Raw genomic sequence first — 20477 nt, 5'->3', positions numbered from 1 at the left:
ATTGATTGAATAAACTGTGTAATCCGCACCCCTTGCTCACAGCTAGCGAGGAGGTGGGTTAATAACGAGGTAAGCGATTATGATTGGCTAAGGCAGAGTCATGTTTCATGGTAGCCAATCAGAGCCAGTGTTTTTACACACATGCCAGCACACGGCACGCGCCACACACACACAAACACAACAGCTAAACAGAGATTCGATGAAGCAGCAGAGATGGCGAGTCAGGAGCAATCCGATGAAAAGTTGGCATTTTCAAGGTGGAGATATAAGCACTACTTCAAATTCATTGTGGTCAAAGGTAAGAACATGCATGTAATGTATACATTATGTCCAGGAGCGAAGACTTTGTCGACATCCGTTGTAAGCAACTCTAATTTAATGAAGCATCTCACAACGACACACGCATCTACAAAGCTAGTGGCCAAAAACACTGATACCTCCACCACAGATAGCTCACCATCCACTAGCAAAGAAGGACTCGGAGCACAGTCCTCCAAGCAGCAAAAGCTAGATCTTTCTGCCTCACAACAAAAAAACTGCTCAAAAAAATCCAAATTCTTTGACATATAGCAACTTTTTTTTTAACAGTAATGCAAATAGTTACTTTCCCTGGTAACGAGTTACTTTTATTATAGAGTAATTCAGTTACTAACTCAGTTACTTTTTGGAACAAGTAGTGAGTAACTTTAACTAATTACTTTTTTAAAGTAACGTTCCCAACACTGGAAAAAAGTGATAACAAAGTCATAGTATAGTATGTGGAAAAAAATGTCATGGAAAGGGCCAGCCCGGACTGGGTATTGAGCCTGGGTCTGCAGGAATTACTTGCTACAATGACTACTTGGTGGTTGTCTATAGGCAGTAGTACTAACCACTGAGCCAGTGTGCCACCAAATAACACAAGTTGACAATAGTAATAGTATAGAATGTCGGAAAAAAGCTATTAAGAAATCAAAGTGTTGTATGTTGAAAAAATTCATAGTATACTGTGTCAAAAAAAGTCTTTGTGTAATATGTTGAAAAAAGTGATAAAAACGTCACAGGACAGTTGTATGTCTAACTGGATAGCTCAGTCGGTGTAGTGCATGCCCATATAAAGGAGGTTTATTCCTCCAGCAAGAATCCCATGGTTCAAATCTGACCTGCAGCAATTTCCTGCATGTCTTTTCCGTCACATCTAAGCTGTCCTAAAAATTAAAGGCAGAAATGCATTGAAAAAAAACTTCAGTCAGTATAGCATATCGAAAAAAAGTGATAAAAAAGTCATAGTATAGTATGTCGAAAAAAGTTAAAAAAATAGTCATAGTATAGTACGTTGAAAAAAAGTCATAGTATAGTATGTCGAAAAAAAGTGATAAAAAAAGTCATAGTTTAGCATATTGATAAAACGTCATAGTATAGTATGTCGAAAAAAAGTTATACAAAAGTCAAAGTATAGTATGTTGAAAAAAACATCATGAAAAAGGGCCAGCCCGGACTGGGTATCGAACCTGTGTCTGCAGGTATAATTTACTGCAATGACTACTTGCTGGTTGCTTGTTGGCAACCAACCACTGAGTGAGTATGCCACCGAAGAACTCACATTGAAAACAGTAATAGCGTAGGATGTCAAAAAAAGTGATTTAAAAGAAGTGATAAAAAAGTGATAGTATAGTATGTAAAAAAAAAAAAAAGATAAAAAGTCACAGTTTAGTATATCAAAAAAAGTGATAAAAAAAGTCATAGTATAGTATATTGAAAAAAGTCATAAAAAAATCAAAGTATAGTATGTCTAAAAAAAACGTCATGAAAAAGGGACAGCCCGGACTGCATATCAAACCAGGGTCTGCAAGGATAACTTGCTGCAATAGTTGCTGGCAGTATTAGGCTACTAAACACTGAGCCAGTGTGCCAACAATGAATTAAAGTTGAAAACAGTAATAGCGTAGGATGTCAAAAAAAGTGATAAAAAAGATATAGTATAGTATGTCGAAAAAAGTCATAGTATAGTATATCGAAAATAAATGATAAAAACGTCATAGTATAGTATGTCAAAAAAAGTCAAAGTATCGTAGTCGAAAAAAGTGATAAAAAAAGTCATAGTATAGTATGTCGATAAAAGTTAAAAATAGTCATAGTATAGTACGTTGAAAAAAATTCATAGTATAGTATGTCGAAAAAAGTGATAAAAAGTCATATGTCGTATGTCGAAAAAAGTTATACAAAAGTCATAGTATAGTATTTCAAAAAAAGTCATAAAAAAATCAAAGTATAGTATGTTGAAAAAAAACGTCATGAAAAAGGGCCAGCCCAGACTGGGTATTAAACTTGTGCTTCAGGGATAACTTGCAGCAGTGATTATTTGCTGGTTACTTGTTGGCAGTAGAACTAACCACTGAGCCAGTGTGCCACCAAAGAATTCAAGTTGAAAACAGAAATAGCGTAGGATGTCAAAAAAAGTGATTAAAAAAAGTGATAAAAAAGTCATAGTTTAGTATATCGAAAAAAGTCATAGTAAAATACGTCAAAAAAGTGATAAAAAAGTCATAGTATTTCCTGCAATTTCCTGCATGTTTTACCCCTATCTAACCTGTTCCAATAATTAAAGGCGGAGGTGTGCAAGACAGAGATGGGGACTCGAGTCTGAGACTCGGACTCGAGTGGCATTTAAGTCACACAAACAGCTGACTTCAGACTTGACCCGGACTCGACCCAAAAGACTTCACTTGCAACTCAACCCAAAAGACTTCAGACTTCATTCAGACTCGAGCTTCGAGACTTGTCAACAACCTGTTCTCATGCAATTATTGCTTTTTAAATCTAAATGTATTCATGTATTTCTATTTTCTTTTATTGGCGCATTTACGTTGGGAAAATGTATGACGAGTTGCAAGTCCCCTGCCCTTTGCCATAATGTGCAACGTAATGCATGCGCTATGCCTTATGTGCGTGCACTCACGTATCAAAAAATGCATTGATGATGGCGACACCAAGTCCTCCCGGAGTTGTGCCTTTTGTCATTAGTTTTGCTTTCAATAACTTTGTAAACAGTGGCAGTAAGCGAACAGCTAAATGCAAGGTGTGTGGCACCAAGATAAATAATGTCAGATCAACAACGTCGAACTTCATCAGGCATCTCAAAACGCACCCAAATAGGTCAGTCACTTGCTAATGTGAAAGATACGTTACATTTAGCATATATCGTCACAGGTAACAAGCTAACCATCGCAAAGTGTTGTGCTAATGCTGGGAACAGGCAAATTGTATCTTTATAGTCAGTAGTTGCTGAGGCTCAGACATCCATGGTGCACAGGAGGCGGGACGCACGGATCCATCTCTCCAGGAACAAACGCTGTGTCGGGTGGGCAAACTCGTGATACGTAATTGATCCCGTGGTTGATTTGTAGGCTATTAAGTGAACAAGGTGTACTCGGTCCACCAAACACTGGGCCGTCTTGACTGTCTCAATTCTGCACATATTTCTGTTACTGTAGTCCTATTTACTATTTCATTATTTCACCCATGCGTGGCGCAGCGGATCCGTGCGCACTGTCACCTGCCGTGGAGACACTGGCCTCACTAACCTCTCCTCCTCTGAGTCGGATCTCCCTAGCGCTGGACTCAGTTTTACTGAGCGTACTAACACTTAGAAAATAAATGGCATTACATCAGTGAGTTCAAACTGCTTATTGTGCGTAATTTGGACTAAGACTGAGATGCATGTTGTTCTGTAATTGGTGTGGTGCTGCCACTATTCTCTTAATTTCCACTTCGACATTTCACATTTTTGAGTGAAAGAGACGTTAAATTTAGCATATATCGTCACAGGTAACAATCTAACCATCGCAAAGTGTTGTGCTAATGCTGGGAACTGGCAAATTGTATATTTATAGTTGTATCCATATGATGTGACAGACGTAGGTTAATATTTCACCAGGTCCGAGGGCTAGAGGGATGTGTTAAGTAGACCCCATAAAGTTATCCAACAACTGATTTTGATACTGTACTGTATGGATCGTAGCTACAGGACATGCTTTGAATTCATAAGATTTAACAATACAGTGTTAGGGACAGATCAGATGGCCAGAGACTTGAGACTTGACTTGTGGCAAAAGATTTGAGACTTGACTTGAACTTGCCCCTCAAAGACTTGAGACTTGACTTGGACTTCCAAAAAATGACTTGTGAACATTTTTGGTGCAAGAGAGTTATTGGTGTGTTGAAATCATGGTTGAAATGCTGAAGCACTCTCTCATCCGCATGCCCAATTACAACGTTCACAGTTGCGCGACCTGTTATTTATGGTAGTTTGATTGGCTCATATCTCTGACTGGAAACAATACAAAGAGGATTACCAATGGCCGCTGGGGCAGATTAACTAGTCTCGTTACTGTAAGTAGGCTACAATATAACCTTCGTGAGTAAAAAGCCAATACTTATCAATGCACTCACCTGTCTACAGGCATAAACATGTAGAAAGCAATATTTCAATCTGCTCTGTCTGCCCAGTTCACTCTTATCCACCGTGCTGTTTTATGCAAACACAGCTCTACTCTGCAAATAGCAAATTTTTACAAACAAGCTTAAAAAAAAGCTGTCGGTTTGTAGTCTAACTGTTTATCTTAGTTTGCCGGGAATCTTAATAATAATAATAATAATAAATTGAATTTATATAGCGCTTTTCACGAACTCAAAGTCGCTTTACAGGGTATAGATAATAAAGACAAACAAACAAAACAAAACAAAACAAAACAAGATTCAGGCATAGATGAAAAGGGGAGGGGCGTGGGGCTAGGGATAGGCAGTGGTGAAGAGATGGGTCTTGAGGCGAGACTGGAAGATGGTGAGGGACTCAGAGGTGCGGGGGAGGGAGTTCCAGAGCCTGGGAGCTGCCCTGGAGAACGCACTGTCCCCAAAACTGCGGAGGTTGGACTTTTGGATGCAGAGGAGACCAGCTGAGGTGGATCTGAGGGACCGTGAGGGTTGGTACGGGGAGAGGAGGTCAGTGAGGTATGAGGGAGCCAGATGGTGGAGGGACCAGGATTTTGTAGGTGATCTGGTGGGAGATAGTAAGCCAGTGGAGTTGTTTTAGGACTGGAGTGATGTGGTGCCAGGATTTGGAGTGGGTGATGAGTCGGGCGGCTGAGTTTTGGACCAGTTGGAGTCGGTTGATGTTGGTAGAGCTGATGCCGAGTAGAAGTGAGTTGCAGTAGTCCAGTCGGGAGGAGATGAAGGCGTGAATGAGTCTTTCAGCAGCGGGGGGTGTGAGAGAGGGTCTGATTTTGGAGATGTTGCGGAGGTGAAAGAAGGAGGTTTTAATGACATGACGGATGTGGGGCTCAAGGGAGAGGGTGGAGTCAAAGATCACACCAAGGTTACGGGCCTGGAGAGATGGGGAGACAATGGTGCCATCGATGGTGAGAGTGGGGTTATTGATTTTGCTGAGTGTGGATTTGGAGCCTATGAGGAGGAATTCTGTTTTATCGCTGTTGAGTTTGAGGAAGTTGTGTTGCATCCAGGTTTTAATAGCTGACAGACAGGAGTTGATGTGGGAGAGGGGGGATTTGGTGCTGAGGTAGATCTGGGTGTCATCGGCATAACAGTGGAAGTCCAGGTTGAAGTGGCGGAGTATCTGACCAAGAGGGAGGATGTAGATGATGAAGAGGAGGGGGCCCAGTACGGAGCCTTGGGGAACACCTTGAGTGACTGTGACTGTGGCTGTGGCAGAGGTGTGGGTATGGAGAGAGATGAAGTGGGATCTGTTGGAAAGGTAGGAGTGGAGCCAGCTGAGTACAGTACCTTCGATACCGAGGTCTTTTAGTCTGGTGAGAAGGATGTTATGGCTCACGGTATCAAAGGCTGCACTCAGGTCGAGGAGGATAAGGATGTTGAGGGAACTGGTGTCAGCAGAGGTGAGGAGGTCGTTGAGGACATTGAGGAGACCGGTTTCTGTGCTGTGGAGGGGAATCTTGACTATCCAATTGCGCCCCAGAGGCATTTGAGCGGTGTCCGTTGGTGACGCCCCTTTGGAAATGGGCTGTGAATGAAGCTTGCCCAGACCCGCTCTCAGTTACAACTGAGAAGGGTCTGGTGTCAACCAGGCTTGCACGTTTTACCCCTATTATATTATTATCTAAGCTGTCCTAATGATTAAAGGTGGAAATGCACAAAAAAAGTCTTAGTATAGCATATTGAAAAAAGTCATAGTATAGTATGTCGAAAAAGTGATACAAAAGTCATAGTATAGTATATGGTCATTAAAAAATAAAAATGTAGTGTGTCAGAATGGGTAACGCTGGGTCTACAGGGTTAAATTGCTGCAGTGCCTACTTGTTGTTTGCCTGTTGGCAGTAGTACTAACCACTGAGCCAGGTGCCACCAAAGAATTTAAGTCAAAAATAGTAATTGCATTGGATGTCCAAAAAAGTGATTAAAAAAAGTGGTAAAAAAGTCATAGTATGTATGTCGAAAAAAGTCATAGTATAGTGTGTCGGAAAAAGTCAACGTATAGTACGTCGAAAAAAGTCAAAGTATAGTAAGTCGAAAAAAAGTCATATATATGTCGAAAAAAGTGATAACAAAGCCATAGTATAGTATGTTGAAAAATGCCATTAAAAAGTCAAAGTGTAGTATTTCGAAAAGTGCCAGCCCTGACGGGGTATCAAACCTAGATCAGGCTCTACTTGCTGCAGCGAATACTGGCTGGATGCCTGTTGGCAAAGAATTTACGTTGAAAACAGCAAAAAGTCATAGTCATAGTGTGTCAAAAGAAGTGATAAAAAAAGTCTATATATGTCGAAGAAGGTGATAAAGTCATAGCATAGTATGTCGAAAAAAAGTCATTGCATATATATGTCGAAAAAAGTCATAGTCTTAGTATAGTCTGTCGAAAAAAGTGATAACAAAGTCATAGTATAGTATGTCAAAAAAACGCCACTAAAAAATCAAAGTATGTCAAAAAAAAATAGTCAGGAAAAAGGCCAGCCAAGACTGGTTATCAAACCTGGGTCTGGGTCTACTTGCTGCAGTTAATACTTACTAACTGTTTGTTGGCAGAAGTACTAACCACCGAGCCAGTGTACCACCAAATACTTTAACTTGAAAACAGTAATAGCATAGTATGTTGAAAACAATGACAAATAGGTGATAAAAAAAAGTCATATGTACTGTATGTATGCTGGTTGTCTATTGGCAGCAGGACTAAGTGTAAAAAAGCTTAATATTTGAAAAACTATAAATGGTGGGAAAAAAGTTGAATAAAAGCACAAATGTCCTTAAAGAGCTGAACATTTTGATATTTGAATGGTTTTTGTAGATGAAAGTATGCAGAAGTAGTAGGCGACCGAAAATTGTACAGAAGAATCAGTTGTTATCTGATTCTGTGAATACTGCTGAATCAGCATTCACACAAAAATTGAAAATGTCATCCAGTATGCAGGGACTACCCAACCATCCTTCCTGTGTTACAGAGACCACACCAGGGAAATGAGTATGTGAGGATTGCTTCCAAATAGTGATGTAGCAATGAATATTCTTAGAAAAAGCTGTATGTAGTAAACATGTTTTTCTGGCATTATAATTTCTTTCATAAATCTGATTCAATGCCACTTCAGTGTTACCTTGAAAGCGTATTTGCGGTTTATGTGATCATCAGGCTCAACTGGTGCAATGACATAACTGGGCAGAGGGATGCTCCCGAGCACCGTCTCCTCTCTGCTGTCTGTAAAGAAGGAACAAACAACACAGAGTATGACTGACTGCAGATTTAATGAACAGCAGGAAAATTAGCAAGGCATTATTCATGGTAGATTCTTGTCTGGTCGAGGCCATGTGGCACAAGCTGGCATGTGGCTTATCTATTATTCAGTATGATTAATGGAAGACAGGAAGTAGATGCTCTGGCAAAACAAGCACAAATTACATCCCATAATAAAACACTCAAGTTAATAAGGATGGAAAAGTTGGAGGAAGAGAAAGCCGGGGAGAGTAAGAGATAGCAAGAATTATTCAAGAAATTAATATCCCTCATAGGAGGTCGCCGAAGATTTGTATATTTGTATGACCATTTCAAGTTTTGTCTGTTAAACCATGGCCAAGTGCACTTTTAATAGACTCACCTTTGTAGTAAAACAAGCAGTAGTCTGACAAAACAAACCATTTCCTTTTCCACAGCCGCATTCCAGAGCTGTCCTGGAGGTGAAGGGGGAAACGCAACACAGTGTATTAAGAAATCCTCCTTGCAGGAACTTTTTAATAATAAAGTGCAGTTCGGGAATACAGCACTCGGGAGGGGAGGGGGGGACTTCATGCATAATATTAGAACAATAATTTAATTTAAGTTCCTTTTTTTCTTGCAGCATTTGGCACAAAGCTGCAGCCTCTACATTTGACTAAGCAGTGCATGTCTCTAACTCTGGGTTTGGTCGGGGAATTGTTTGTCTTTGTTTGTCATGCTGCTTAAGATGCTGTTTCATAAAACACTCAAATCCAGATTAGAAGGGTTTTGAAAGGGTATTGTGAGGATTCATTTTGTAAATGGTACAGTTCACAGAACATCAGATTCTACACAAAACCCTTTAAAATGTGCTTGTATACGTGACAGATGGGGTCTTTCTTTAAGACTAAAAATAAGAGCAGAGGAACCCAGCTCACCTGTTTATAGAGCCAGCCTCTCACCACCACTGGGATGTTGAGGTTTCTTTTAATAGCATGATCCCTCTTGCCAAAGCTGTGCACTTTCCCCGCACCTCTGGAGCCCTGCAGAAAGCAAAGAAAACCCAAAATACTTGATTATGTGGTGGCTTGTTGGGGCAAAATTAAAGTTAAAGAAAATGAATTGATTAAATTGACAGTAGTTTCCCCAATATTGTTAAAGATTGATAACATTTAATCGGTTTACATGAGGAAAGGGCGTCATGAATTTGTTTTGGCTTCTGAAGGGGGCCATGACAAAAAGAGTCTGAAAACTACTGGTGTTGTTTATTGTTTATTAAGGATTAGTCATCACTGTAGTGAAGACTATTCTTCCTGGGGTCCAACACAAGACGAACGCAAACAAATATTATAAAGCAAAATAAATATTGTTATATTAGAACAATAAAAACCTCCTGGATTTTATAAAACAAAAGGCACATTAGAATGTTTTTCATGTTATGAAAACAACAAAACAGTAACCTGAAATAAAATATGTAGTAAACAAAGGTGTATACCATGGCATTGCCCTCCACAGTGCAGATAATACAACTGCAAAATGGAGTTAACTGGCCTTCTTTCCAGGAACTTCCTTCTTCTAACACCCATAATGAAAAGAGGAAATACCAACTGGCTATCCTTGTGGATGCGTGCATCCATGACAAGGTCATTTTAGACTACGTTTTCTCTGACACAATTAAATTGTACTTTTTCTTGGATGCTTTTCTACAGAAATACCTGGTATTGTTGGGTTGAGCAGCTGGCTAAAAGAAGACACAAATGTTGAGGGGACAAATATGCATACCCAATTCCGCATAAATGTGACACATTTTAATGAGACAAAATGAAGAACATCAGAGGGACCAAAAGGTAAGGTAAGTCAGTCACACAAAACAATCATCACACAGACAATGTTATCTGTTGATCTGCTGATTATTTTCTCTATAATTTGGTCTATAACATGTCTGAAATTAGTTAAGAATGTCCTTCAGAAGCTCCAAGAGCCCAACGTAACGTCTTCAATATTGTCTGTTTTGTCAGATCACAGTTCACAACCCAAAGATATTTAGTGTACTGATATATTAGACAAAGAAAAGCAAAAAAGGGTTCACACATGAGGGTCTGGAACCAGCAATTATCAGAATTGTTGCTCATCAATTTATTTTAGATCGACTAATTGATCATTTCAGCTCTACAACAATGTAGTCTAAAATCACAATTATTTGAAAAAAACATTTCTTCAAGTATTCATGCATTCATGTCCCTCAGAGCAATAGATGTCTCTCACGTTAAGTTGCATTGAAACAGTGGCTTCCAGGAGTAGCATTAGCTATTTCAGATTTCTCTGTGATTTAATTACAGCCATGCGCTTCGGTGGTGTGTCTCATATTCAGTGACAAAACATGTGATCACTGTGGAAATAACAGCAAGTCTATCACAAAGATGCATACTGTACACCGCACCCCTGTCCAGTCCCTGAGGATGTGTAATAAGTTTTATTATGCTTAAAAAAATGACTAAATTATTGCTCTTTGTTGCGGTTAATCCGAGTGAGATGATGTCTTCTAGAGTTGATTAAACATCAAGAGAGCTTCTAAAGAAATTCACTACCCCAAAAGGAAATGCTTGGTCAATTACGATAAATGTCAAATAAGAAAACCTGAAAAAAAAAAACATTTTGATTTTGTTTTAGGATTAATTTTCTCTGTAAAGATTGTTACATTTTTAAAGTTTACATTAAAACTGACAAACACAAGTGAAACATACTTGACATAAACGTTGGGCTCTCAATAAAGACAAACACTGATACTCACCTTTGACACTGAGGTGGCATCCACTGCTGCTGATGTCACAGCCCTGGAGGACTTTGTGACCATGCTCGGGGATCTCTGATTGGCCGCTGACTTGGACATACGGACTTCTATCCTACAGTTGAAAAGGCAGAACAGCAGCAAATCAGTAATACAGACAAGATGAGAACCATTGATTAGTGATATTCCCTCTTAATTCCTCCGACAAACTACAGATATGCAGGGACACAGCCCTGTGCTGAGCTTTCACATATAAAGGATATGTCTATTTCCTGACACTGCCACGCAACCTCTCACAGCCAATGGCTCTGCGGTGGATGTGTTAACAGTGGAAGCTTTGTGTGCCAAACACTCCAGTGACACTTGGTCTGACACACACCTCGGGGCACACATCATACACCGACCCAGATAACAAGTCAAAACAAACAAAAAAAGAACCAATGCCTTTGGTTAAACCATACATACATGCACACACACACACACACACACACACACACACACACACACACACATCTTTGGACAGCTTCTATACACGTCCCACCTCACATTTCCTCATGACATCATCATATTACCATGAATCCAGAAAAATCAACATGGAAGAAATACTGCTCAATAGTCAAGTGGTGCTCACTGCAGAGCCAAATGGGCAGAGTTTGACCTGGTCCAGTCCCCCCTCATAGGTCTAGCTCCACCCATCAGGTCCAGCTCCACCTTCTTTTTCTTCTGATATTGATGAATTTACCAAGTGGTACTCACTACAGGTTATCAAATAACACACAACAAATTACAAAATAACAATTTTTTGTTCTGTATCCAACAATACAAAGTATTTTACTGCAATGGTAAATCCATTCACTTCCAGGGTGATTCAGATTTGCCCTACAGCATGTGCTCAAAAAGAGATGCATCATACAGTAGATAATGGGAAAACTGGAGACAGCCCGGATTTGATTTAACAAGGTCCAACAAATGTATTGTAGGAATTTTAGTCTGTGTTGATAAGGTAATAACATCCAGTTCCAGCAGATATTTCATCCACAAATCCTGCAGACCTCCTGTCACATCACATTTTAAAAGTTCTCTGTTGGGTTTATATTGGAAAACTGTGCAGACCACTGGATTAAAAGGAAGTTATTGTCATGCCCTTAGAACCATCCTAGGTTATGGTTATGTTTGATTTGATTAGATTTTTGTTACGAATTTAAAACAACTCAAAGGAATATTACTGTATTAACACAATACAAACCACAAACAAAACATTAAACAAATTACATATAAATAATCATATAAACCTGCTAGACCCCGTTGCAACTCCACCATGGTTTCAACTCCCTCCCTTAAAAGAGAAACATCAACACTCCCCACAAAGCAACCTTTAACTTTTGTTTTAAAAATTCAACATGCAGGAACCGGTGAGATGATCCATAAGGAGATCTCTGATCTGTACCAACCATTGTAATTTCCCATGCGGGATTAATAAAGTATAAATTACTATTATTATTATTATTATTATTATTATTATTATTATTATTATTATTTCTGTGATGCTGGAACCACCAGGTCCACTATGGACCAACTATTATATTAAAAAATGATTGTTACACTCACTTCAAGTGTTTATTTAATAGTATTGTTCATATTCCCTCTCACATGCCTAGAAAAAAATGTCCATCACTTCTTAAGAAGGTATAAGGTAAGGAAACTTTTACAACATATTTAAAACTTATCTGCAGCCAGTCAACCAGTATAATTGACATGCAACTGACAGTACTAGTCTTCCTGACTTCAGGAGTGAATTTACAATAGGAAGAAATGTGTTCACTGTCTCTCTGACAACACTGCCACTAGCGCCCTGCATTGTTCTGCAAAGAGGTTAAAAGCCCTAACCCTGTTGTTTTTTCCTGCTTCGTGTTGCTGCACTACACTGAAGCTAAGGGGGGGGAAAAGATAAGCGAGAGATGTGTGTGCTAAAGCAAAAAAAAACAAAAAAAAACGGTAGTAGAACAAGAGAGACCACAGTGGAACAAAACATCCAGTATCTGCACTCACAGTCTGGACTTCAGCCAGCATTTTTACAGGATGTTTCTGTCATATCAACGGGACTCTGCTGTTTTATGTGAAGCTTTCATACTGTTTACCACCACTGTCATTTGAACAGTTCCCCAGGAGATTTGTTATGGCATGTGGTGGAGAGGAGCGATATTTCACATCACGTAGTGTAGAAGGGGGGAAGACACTAAGCTCCATCTCCCTGCTTCTCTTGCTACTGTATGATGGAAATGAGGGCAATATTTGACTTATTCTAATCCTTGCAGGCAGTGGGTGCCCACGGGGAGAGTTGACGAATTGATCATAGTGTGATAATCTATAACAAAGGCAGACTAAGCATTGGCTGATCGACCCCTCCATGGGGAAGGGCCTCCTAAAGCTCTTTTTCCTGTTCTGTCCTCAATCCGATACGGGTCTCCAGGGAACACACTGAGGTTCTCCTTACTTGGAAGGCAGTCAATGATTCAAGGAAGAAACCAATTTCCTTTTCAGATATCATTATATGCAGATTGAAGCCCACAACATCACCATGACAGTGAACAGAAGCAACATTTTGCAGCCACAGTAAGGTCATGCCTGTGTTGCACACATTCGATACCAAGACTGCACCCCAGCTGTCATGCTCTCCACTAAACTCTACAACAGCATTATGAAAAGAAGGGTGCAAGAGAAAGGCACAAAAATACAGCAGTAATGTAAATATGTAAAAGGTATCACACAGCAGTTAGCAGTGTGTGTGTGTGTGTGTGTGTGTGTGTGTGTGTGTGTGTGTGTGTGTGTGTGTGTGTGTGTGTGTGTGTGTGTGTGTGTGTGTGTGTGTGTGTGTGTGTGTGTGTGTGTGTACTGCAACACAGAGTGGTTTAGAGTAGATGCTGGAGTTAAAATAGTTAATTGAAATTCACACTTTGTATCTTACAATGTTGCTGAATTGACCTACATCTGCACTAAAGCTGCCTTTTTCTCATCTCTTCTCATAGTCTTAGTTTAACACTGAGCTAAAACTAGAAAAATAATTCTAGTATTTAAAGCTGCTTGAAGATTTATCGTAAAACGGATAACGTACATTGTGAAATACTGTAGTGTATGTAACCAGTATTTAGAGCTAGTGTTTGACTAGTCTCACATTGCCAGTCCTTCATCCACAGTGCTGCGGAGGAGGGTCTGGCGAGTCCACACAGCATTCCAGGATGGGAGAAAAACGTGCTCTGGTTTATTGGCATTTCTTTAACCTCTTAAAAAACGCTTCTAAACGTCATACCCAAATTAAAAGTGGTACAGCGCCCATATTCTTTGACACTCTGGGATGTGCCTGACATCATTGGAAAAATTCAGTGTCAGGGTGATGCTACTGCCACAGAGTTACAGAGGCTAGAATGGAGGGTTTTTATTTCCGACCAAGTCATACATCTGTAAAATGATTAAAATACACTGCTGTAAACACATCTGGTAAGATACAGATATACCAATGCCATAGCCACGTGTCTCAGCTTACTACAGAAAAAATCCAGAAGCCAAAAGACTCAAAAATGGATTTTGATGGAAAGATGGAATCTTTTTCTACAGATATGTCTGTCCGTTTTTCTTATTTCAATTTGAAAAGTGCTAAGAAAAAAGCCAATAAAGTACAAAATAAAACACTTCTCAAATACACAAACACACCCACATCAATCATACACATACTTGAAATAACTATATACATAAATATATAGAAATAAGTAATTATAAATTGCACAGGGTGTGATATGCTTATAGGAGGCCCTGTTTTTGCTTTGACACAGCTCCAGCCATTACAGGGTTAAAATTTCAGGGTCAAATTAGGTGTCTATCGAATTGTCTGCTCATTGGCTAAAAATGTAGACGGGTCTTATAGCATTTAAATTTAACTGGTCCGAGCAAATGTCGCTCACATGGTGTCAGAGGCATCCTCGGCTTCCAATGGGGATATCACAGGCAAACCTGGACGGATTGGCTCATAACAGGTATCTATGGAAACCTTAGATCTCAGAGAATACAGTGACGCCCACATCAAGCATGTAGGAGAGAGAAGCGAGGCCGCGTTAGAAGTGCGGAAATGAAGAAACTTCAACATTGTGAGGCGAACAGCTTGTTTTGGACATAACAGCTTGGATATTCCATTTCCTTGGACTCTTGGGGATTTATGAAAAAAAAGCTTTGGGCTAAATACTCCTTTGTGGCTAAAGGGACAAGGAAAATAGGTATGGATGTACTCTCGATTCTAGACACCAGCTGCGCAGTTTTCGGCTGTATTGTTTTATTTTCTTTAACTTTGTAGCAGTTGTATAACTGCTATAAATCATCTTATGCTTTGTGTGTGGGCTTAATTGAATCATGAGAGACTAAGTTTTCAATTGGGGTGTCGCATGGCTGTATATTTTGAAGATTTAATGCTTTAAAGTTATAAAAACGTTTATGAGTGGAGGTTACGCCACAGTCACAAAATGTGCCGTCCACGGTACAGTGAACCTTGAGAGGTTAAACCAATCACAATCATCTTGGGCAGCGCTAAGCGCCGTATGGAGCAACAGCGCCACTGCAAAATAGCCTTGGGAAGGAACTTGTTTTGGTGGAACATGTGTACGTTCAAAGGTTGTTTTAGTCGTGCAACAGAAAACTCAGATTGGACAGATAGTCTAGCTGGCTCTCTGGATCTACCCTGCAGAGATCTGAGAAAAGGTTAACCGTAGTCCTCATAAGAAGGACAAAGAAAGCCCAAGGCAACGGATATCCGGCGGAATTTCCGTCGGCAACGGAGCAATCCGGGAAGTGGAACGTCAAGGATATAGACTAGTGTTTAACAGACTACTTTGAATGTTCACATGCACTGATGTGGCATCATTCCTCAAGTTTCAACTGATCTTTCTCAGTCATACATTTTTCTGATGAACACTGAAAGTAACTAAGATCTTATATTGATAAAAAAAACATGTCACACATGAATTATTTTACATTCATTGGATGTGTTTTTTGTGTTGGATGAGTTAAGGTGGATATATGCTCAGTCCAAAAACTGTAAAATTGTGGCATTCACCACATCAAAGCAGGATTTCTTTAAATCTGTATGCTGAAAGCTGAACTATTCTCTTAGTAGTAGTTAGTAGTTGCCAAAAACAGGTGATTGCTGTGGTTTCAAGAGTGCGTACGGACAGTTGGACGTACAGTATGTATGAAACATCTTGTGTGTTCCTTTAATAATAAATATTTAAATTATGTATACAGAATTTTATTATGCCTACTGTACAGTATAATGTATGCTGAGACTATCTTTCATTACCTTGTCCTGTCCGTTTCATGGCATGCCATGTTGTTGTGAAAGGGGCATAAAATTGATACTATTCTTACCGTAGCTTTAAGAGATTATGACTGACATTTCAAAGTGAAAGCATCATTATGTTGCAGCAACTAAGGCAACCGTAACTTTAAAGCCCCTTGATGGTATACAAATCCATGGCTCAACAAAACTGAATGAGGGATAATGAAGAGTTTAAGGGAATGAATGACAGTGGAGGATGCAGATGAATCACAATCAGTTTTGCATTGCTTAAACAGACCATCTTTTAATTAGTGGGAATGTGGAGGTCACATACTTTGAATCTAAACCTGCTTCTGCCTTAAGTGGAATCAGCCCCATGCATGATCGTCTTACATTGGCCAGCTTAAATACGATCAGACACCTGCTGCCTTATATTGTGCTGTAAACCTGCCGTACAGCTTTGATGGCTTTGCAGGATGAGATTCATACAATGACATAAAATGACAACAAATCCAAATGACAATAAATCCAACTGCCAAGCAATGACAAGTTATACTGTAGTGAATGAAAACAAGGCACTGTTGATTCTTCTTAAGAAATATCTTCGGGATATTCTGTCAATTCCAGTATCAAAGTCAGAGGCACACAGTCAGCTTTCCATTTTTATGACTTCAACTTCACTGAGAATAATGGCTTAAATGGACCAGAAAAAAGAAAAGAAAAACTTGGCTGAATGATGAGGCAGATTCATGACACCAGATGTGATATTAACACAAAAGTATATGTGAGTGTCGGCCATGCCATTACCATAAATCCTATTAAGGCAATATTTTTACAATACATCAATTTGATGAAAATTATAACGTTGCCTATTCTTTACTATTCTGACTATGACCGCAGCTCCAGCTTCCAGCTGCTAACTGAAACACTTTTTTTAGTTAAAACATACCGACTATTCTCCAGTCTATTTGTAGAATCCAAACGCATAACCTTGAATTAACTGAATCTGTACATTTAAGCATGCAGTATATGCATCATTCCCAGGGAAGAAGAAAAAAAAACACTCACCTGTCTTGTAGTGTGTATTCTGTGTTTTCAGGGGATATCTGTCCGGTCACAGGGTGCCGAAACGATGCAGTCCTCAAGTTGTGGCTGCAGGGATTGAAAAGAGGGAAGATGGAGAGAAAACAACACCAAGGGAAAAAACAGAATTAGTATGAAGTCCATACTCCTGATCACATCCCTGCATGTCTGTATTTCTATACTTCTAAACAAAACCACATCAGGTTTAGATTACAATGAATGCCTCAGTCAACTGTAAAAACAAATACAATAAATAAATAAAATAAAAATAAATAAAACATGGTAGCACTTCAGCCAGGTAAAGAACCACATATTCTTTTACACAAAGTGTAGGGCTCAGCACTCTCCCTTAGCCAGCTTACCAGGCTTTATTGATTTCAGTTACATGGGGCCATTCATTTCTTTAACCAGAGCATAAACGCATGTTACTGTCACAGGATAGAATCGGAAACAGATAAGTGGCTAGCAGTGTTGGTGTTGACATGACTGAAATATTATGCCATTACTCATTCTTTCTATTTGTTGTCATCTACTATATATGTGACTGGGCTAAGACAAGAAGATTTGGGCTATTTCATTTATTTTACAACAAAATAAAACACAATCCTATACATCTATCTATACACAACATCTTGCAGTATTGAGCTAAATCTACACATCTGTTGTCAAATACACTGACAAAGATCAACAGCCCTGAACAAACATCTGGTCTGACACATAGAAGCAGAGTCAGGTTGATCTAGGCTACTTCTTTGACTGATGTATTTATCCGATTCCCAACCTTGTCATCTAACCACCATGGCAGGTTAAGCCTCACTATTTAAAGAAACCCCACTACTGCAGAGGGCCTTAAAGGTGTATGGCTCTGCAGGATTACTTAGCTGCCACTGGTACTCAGTACTGCCATCCATTATCCCCTCAAATTGTGACACGTCTCTCGAGATGCTGCTGGATTTCTGATCCTTAGTACATCTTAGACTTTTTCAATTTAATTTTGTATGCACATATAAAAATGTGGAGCTTTAGAAACTCTTTTACTACTCAGGTGTAGCTAGTGAGGAGATCGATATTTGTCTGAGGATGAGGACAACAGATAAACATTTCTCATTCTGGGTATCTGAAATACTGGGGAGAGTGACCATGTGTGATAATATACTGAACTGCAATATTATGCTTTCATGCCTGGCATTTGTTAGTGTTGTATTTTATTGTATTTATTAATTATCATCACACACAATCTATTACAGCAGAAAAAAACATAACACCATAAGTTGTGAAATACTGTGCACAAGCATGCAATAAAACCATAGAGTAAATACTGCTGCTGTCCAGAGTCTAAATCCATATGCTGCTTTTTCATAAACATACACACGGGTACAGATAAAGAAAATAGCTGTGATAAACATGTTTACACTATCCTCACTTAAAGTGTACCACGGGTAAATAAATGACTATATCCAGCAGTAAGGGGTGAATACTCTAAAGGACAGCACAGCTGCAAAACTTCAGTACCACAGCATAAAGGTGCAGAATGATACAAACAGAAAGTGGTGCCTTACTGCATCACCATGCAGCAAAGGGAAGGGAGACAAACTGAGCAGGGTGGAAAGATTTATGACTTGCCATTTCAGAAAAGTTCAGAGGATGTATTGAACAGGAATGATGCCGGGTGATTATGCACATGACAACAACATGACATAAAATATAAACAATCGTATATCCATGTAAAAACAGTTATTGATCATATATACAGTACATGCACAAATCTGCCACACACACACACACACACACACACACACACACACACACACACACACACACACACACACACACACACACACACATACACACATACACACACAGGCCAGGCTTTTTCCTAGCAACAACTCATAATATGCTGAGCTGCACTGGGCACATACAGCACTGCACCAGCATCCCCTGTTAATCAGGAATCTGCATTCTTTGAGGCTTTTGTTTCAGCCGCATTACTTCTGAACTATTTGTCACGGAATTTGCAGCATCTCCAGTTAGTGTACAAACACTGCAGCACAGTAGGTCTATTTGTTTGCAGAAAACTAGCTTCCAATCAAGCTTGTGACAACATTGTCCCAATGGGGAAAATGTACTCCTGCTGCAGCACACTGCCTTGTGTACTGGAGAAACAGCTTTGTTGTCAATGCAAGTAGTTGCTAGAACCTGTCACAAATATGATTTTCTCTACTGACTCTACACACATCATGGATTGTCACCATATAATACATTATTTGAGGTAAACAAAAAATTGATTTGAGTACAGTACATTAACTGAATCATTACAATCACATCTGTTCTACTCAATAACTTATGTTTCTTTTTGTAAAAAGAAAATTGTAAAAAGAAACAACTGGCATCTGAGTAGACTAATATAGCAATGCAGTAGTGAGAACTAACTTTTTTTTGTAAATATGTGTTCATTGGTAGCATATGCTGACACTAATAATTCGATAAACCAAAAGATAGAAGAATCAACACAATATCTCCATTTTAGCAGATATATTTATTGTCACAGTACAGCACTTATCCTGAGAAAAGTTCTATGTTAGACTCAGATCAAGGTTTAGGGAAATGTTTATTCCAAAAATAGGCACAGTCTCACACCACTAACATGTTACAGGGCCCCAAAACACTAACCATCAGGTCAAGTAGAGTTTATGCTTCATTCGGGCCAGATGAAGACGAGAAAGAATGACTGGCATCTCTACTTGCTCAAGAGGGCTTTTCTCAATGTAGCAGCGTGTACATGTACATATAGTACAATTGTAACCACAATGTAAACAACACAGAGTTTAACCCTGGTTGATAGAATAGGTATTCTATCTATTCTAGGCTGTCAGGTATTGTAAAAACTACCATATATGAAGTAAAAATACCAGTTTTGTGAACAAACTTTGTCCTTGTGCATCGACCTTTACAGCAGGAAATGAAGGCTTTTCTATAAACTGAGTGGTTTAATGTAAAGTAATCAAACATAGACATAGTGTGGAAACCTGGTTTTGGCCCAAGCTTCTCTGAAAAAAACTGTAGAAACAGCAGCACTGCAGCTCATATCATAAGATCTCTCTCTCTCTCTCTCTCTCTCTCTCTCTCTCTCTCTCTCTCTCTCTCTCTCTCTATGCTGCAAAAGCTCGAGAGTCCACGTTTCAGCCCTGGCATGCCATAACAATTTTTTTTAGCAAAACAAGAGGATCAGGGTAATCCCTGTCCAACACAGGGGCTAAGTCTTGGCAGCAGGGGCAGCAGGGGCACCAGGGGCAAGGCTGTATGTTTTAAACCTATCTCTCTTTCTCACACCAATAGAAGCACACTAAAAGGCTCCAAACTGCTTCACACACACATCTGCTTACAGTCTCAACTCCTGTAACTATTTACACCACTCTCCATGAGAAAAAAAAGTCCCAGTGGGGAAAAAGAAAACTCCCCAAACTGTACCCACTACTAGCATAGATCACTCTGCTTCTGTTTGCTACTTACTATGCCCTGCTGTATCATGCACACAGTGGAGACAGTCTCACCTGCTGTGAGAGTAAATCAGCGTGAATCAGCTGCTAGTTTCG

General features: G+C 39.4%; 1 protein-coding gene across 1 annotated transcript in view; it reads right to left on the bottom strand.

The window, feature by feature from the left end:
• The window catches only part of plekha7b (pleckstrin homology domain containing, family A member 7b), a 69580-nt gene that overhangs the window by 31128 nt on the left and 17975 nt on the right, over nt 1-20477 (bottom strand). Inside the window, exons 2-6 of the mRNA XM_078247821.1 lie at nt 16870-16953; nt 10485-10596; nt 8632-8736; nt 8097-8169; nt 7599-7699 (exon numbers count right to left, since the gene is read on the bottom strand). Of these exons, the coding sequence (XP_078103947.1) occupies nt 7599-7699; nt 8097-8169; nt 8632-8736; nt 10485-10596; nt 16870-16953 (475 nt within the window). The remainder of the gene's footprint in view (nt 1-7598; nt 7700-8096; nt 8170-8631; nt 8737-10484; nt 10597-16869; nt 16954-20477) is intronic.

The sequence above is a fragment of the Sander vitreus genome, chromosome 1, assembly GCF_031162955.1.
Source record: "Sander vitreus isolate 19-12246 chromosome 1, sanVit1, whole genome shotgun sequence".
Lineage (NCBI taxonomy): Eukaryota > Metazoa > Chordata > Actinopteri > Perciformes > Percidae > Sander > Sander vitreus.
The sequence above is the reverse complement of the archived record's forward strand: the minus strand, read 5'-3'. Positions and strand labels throughout refer to the sequence as shown.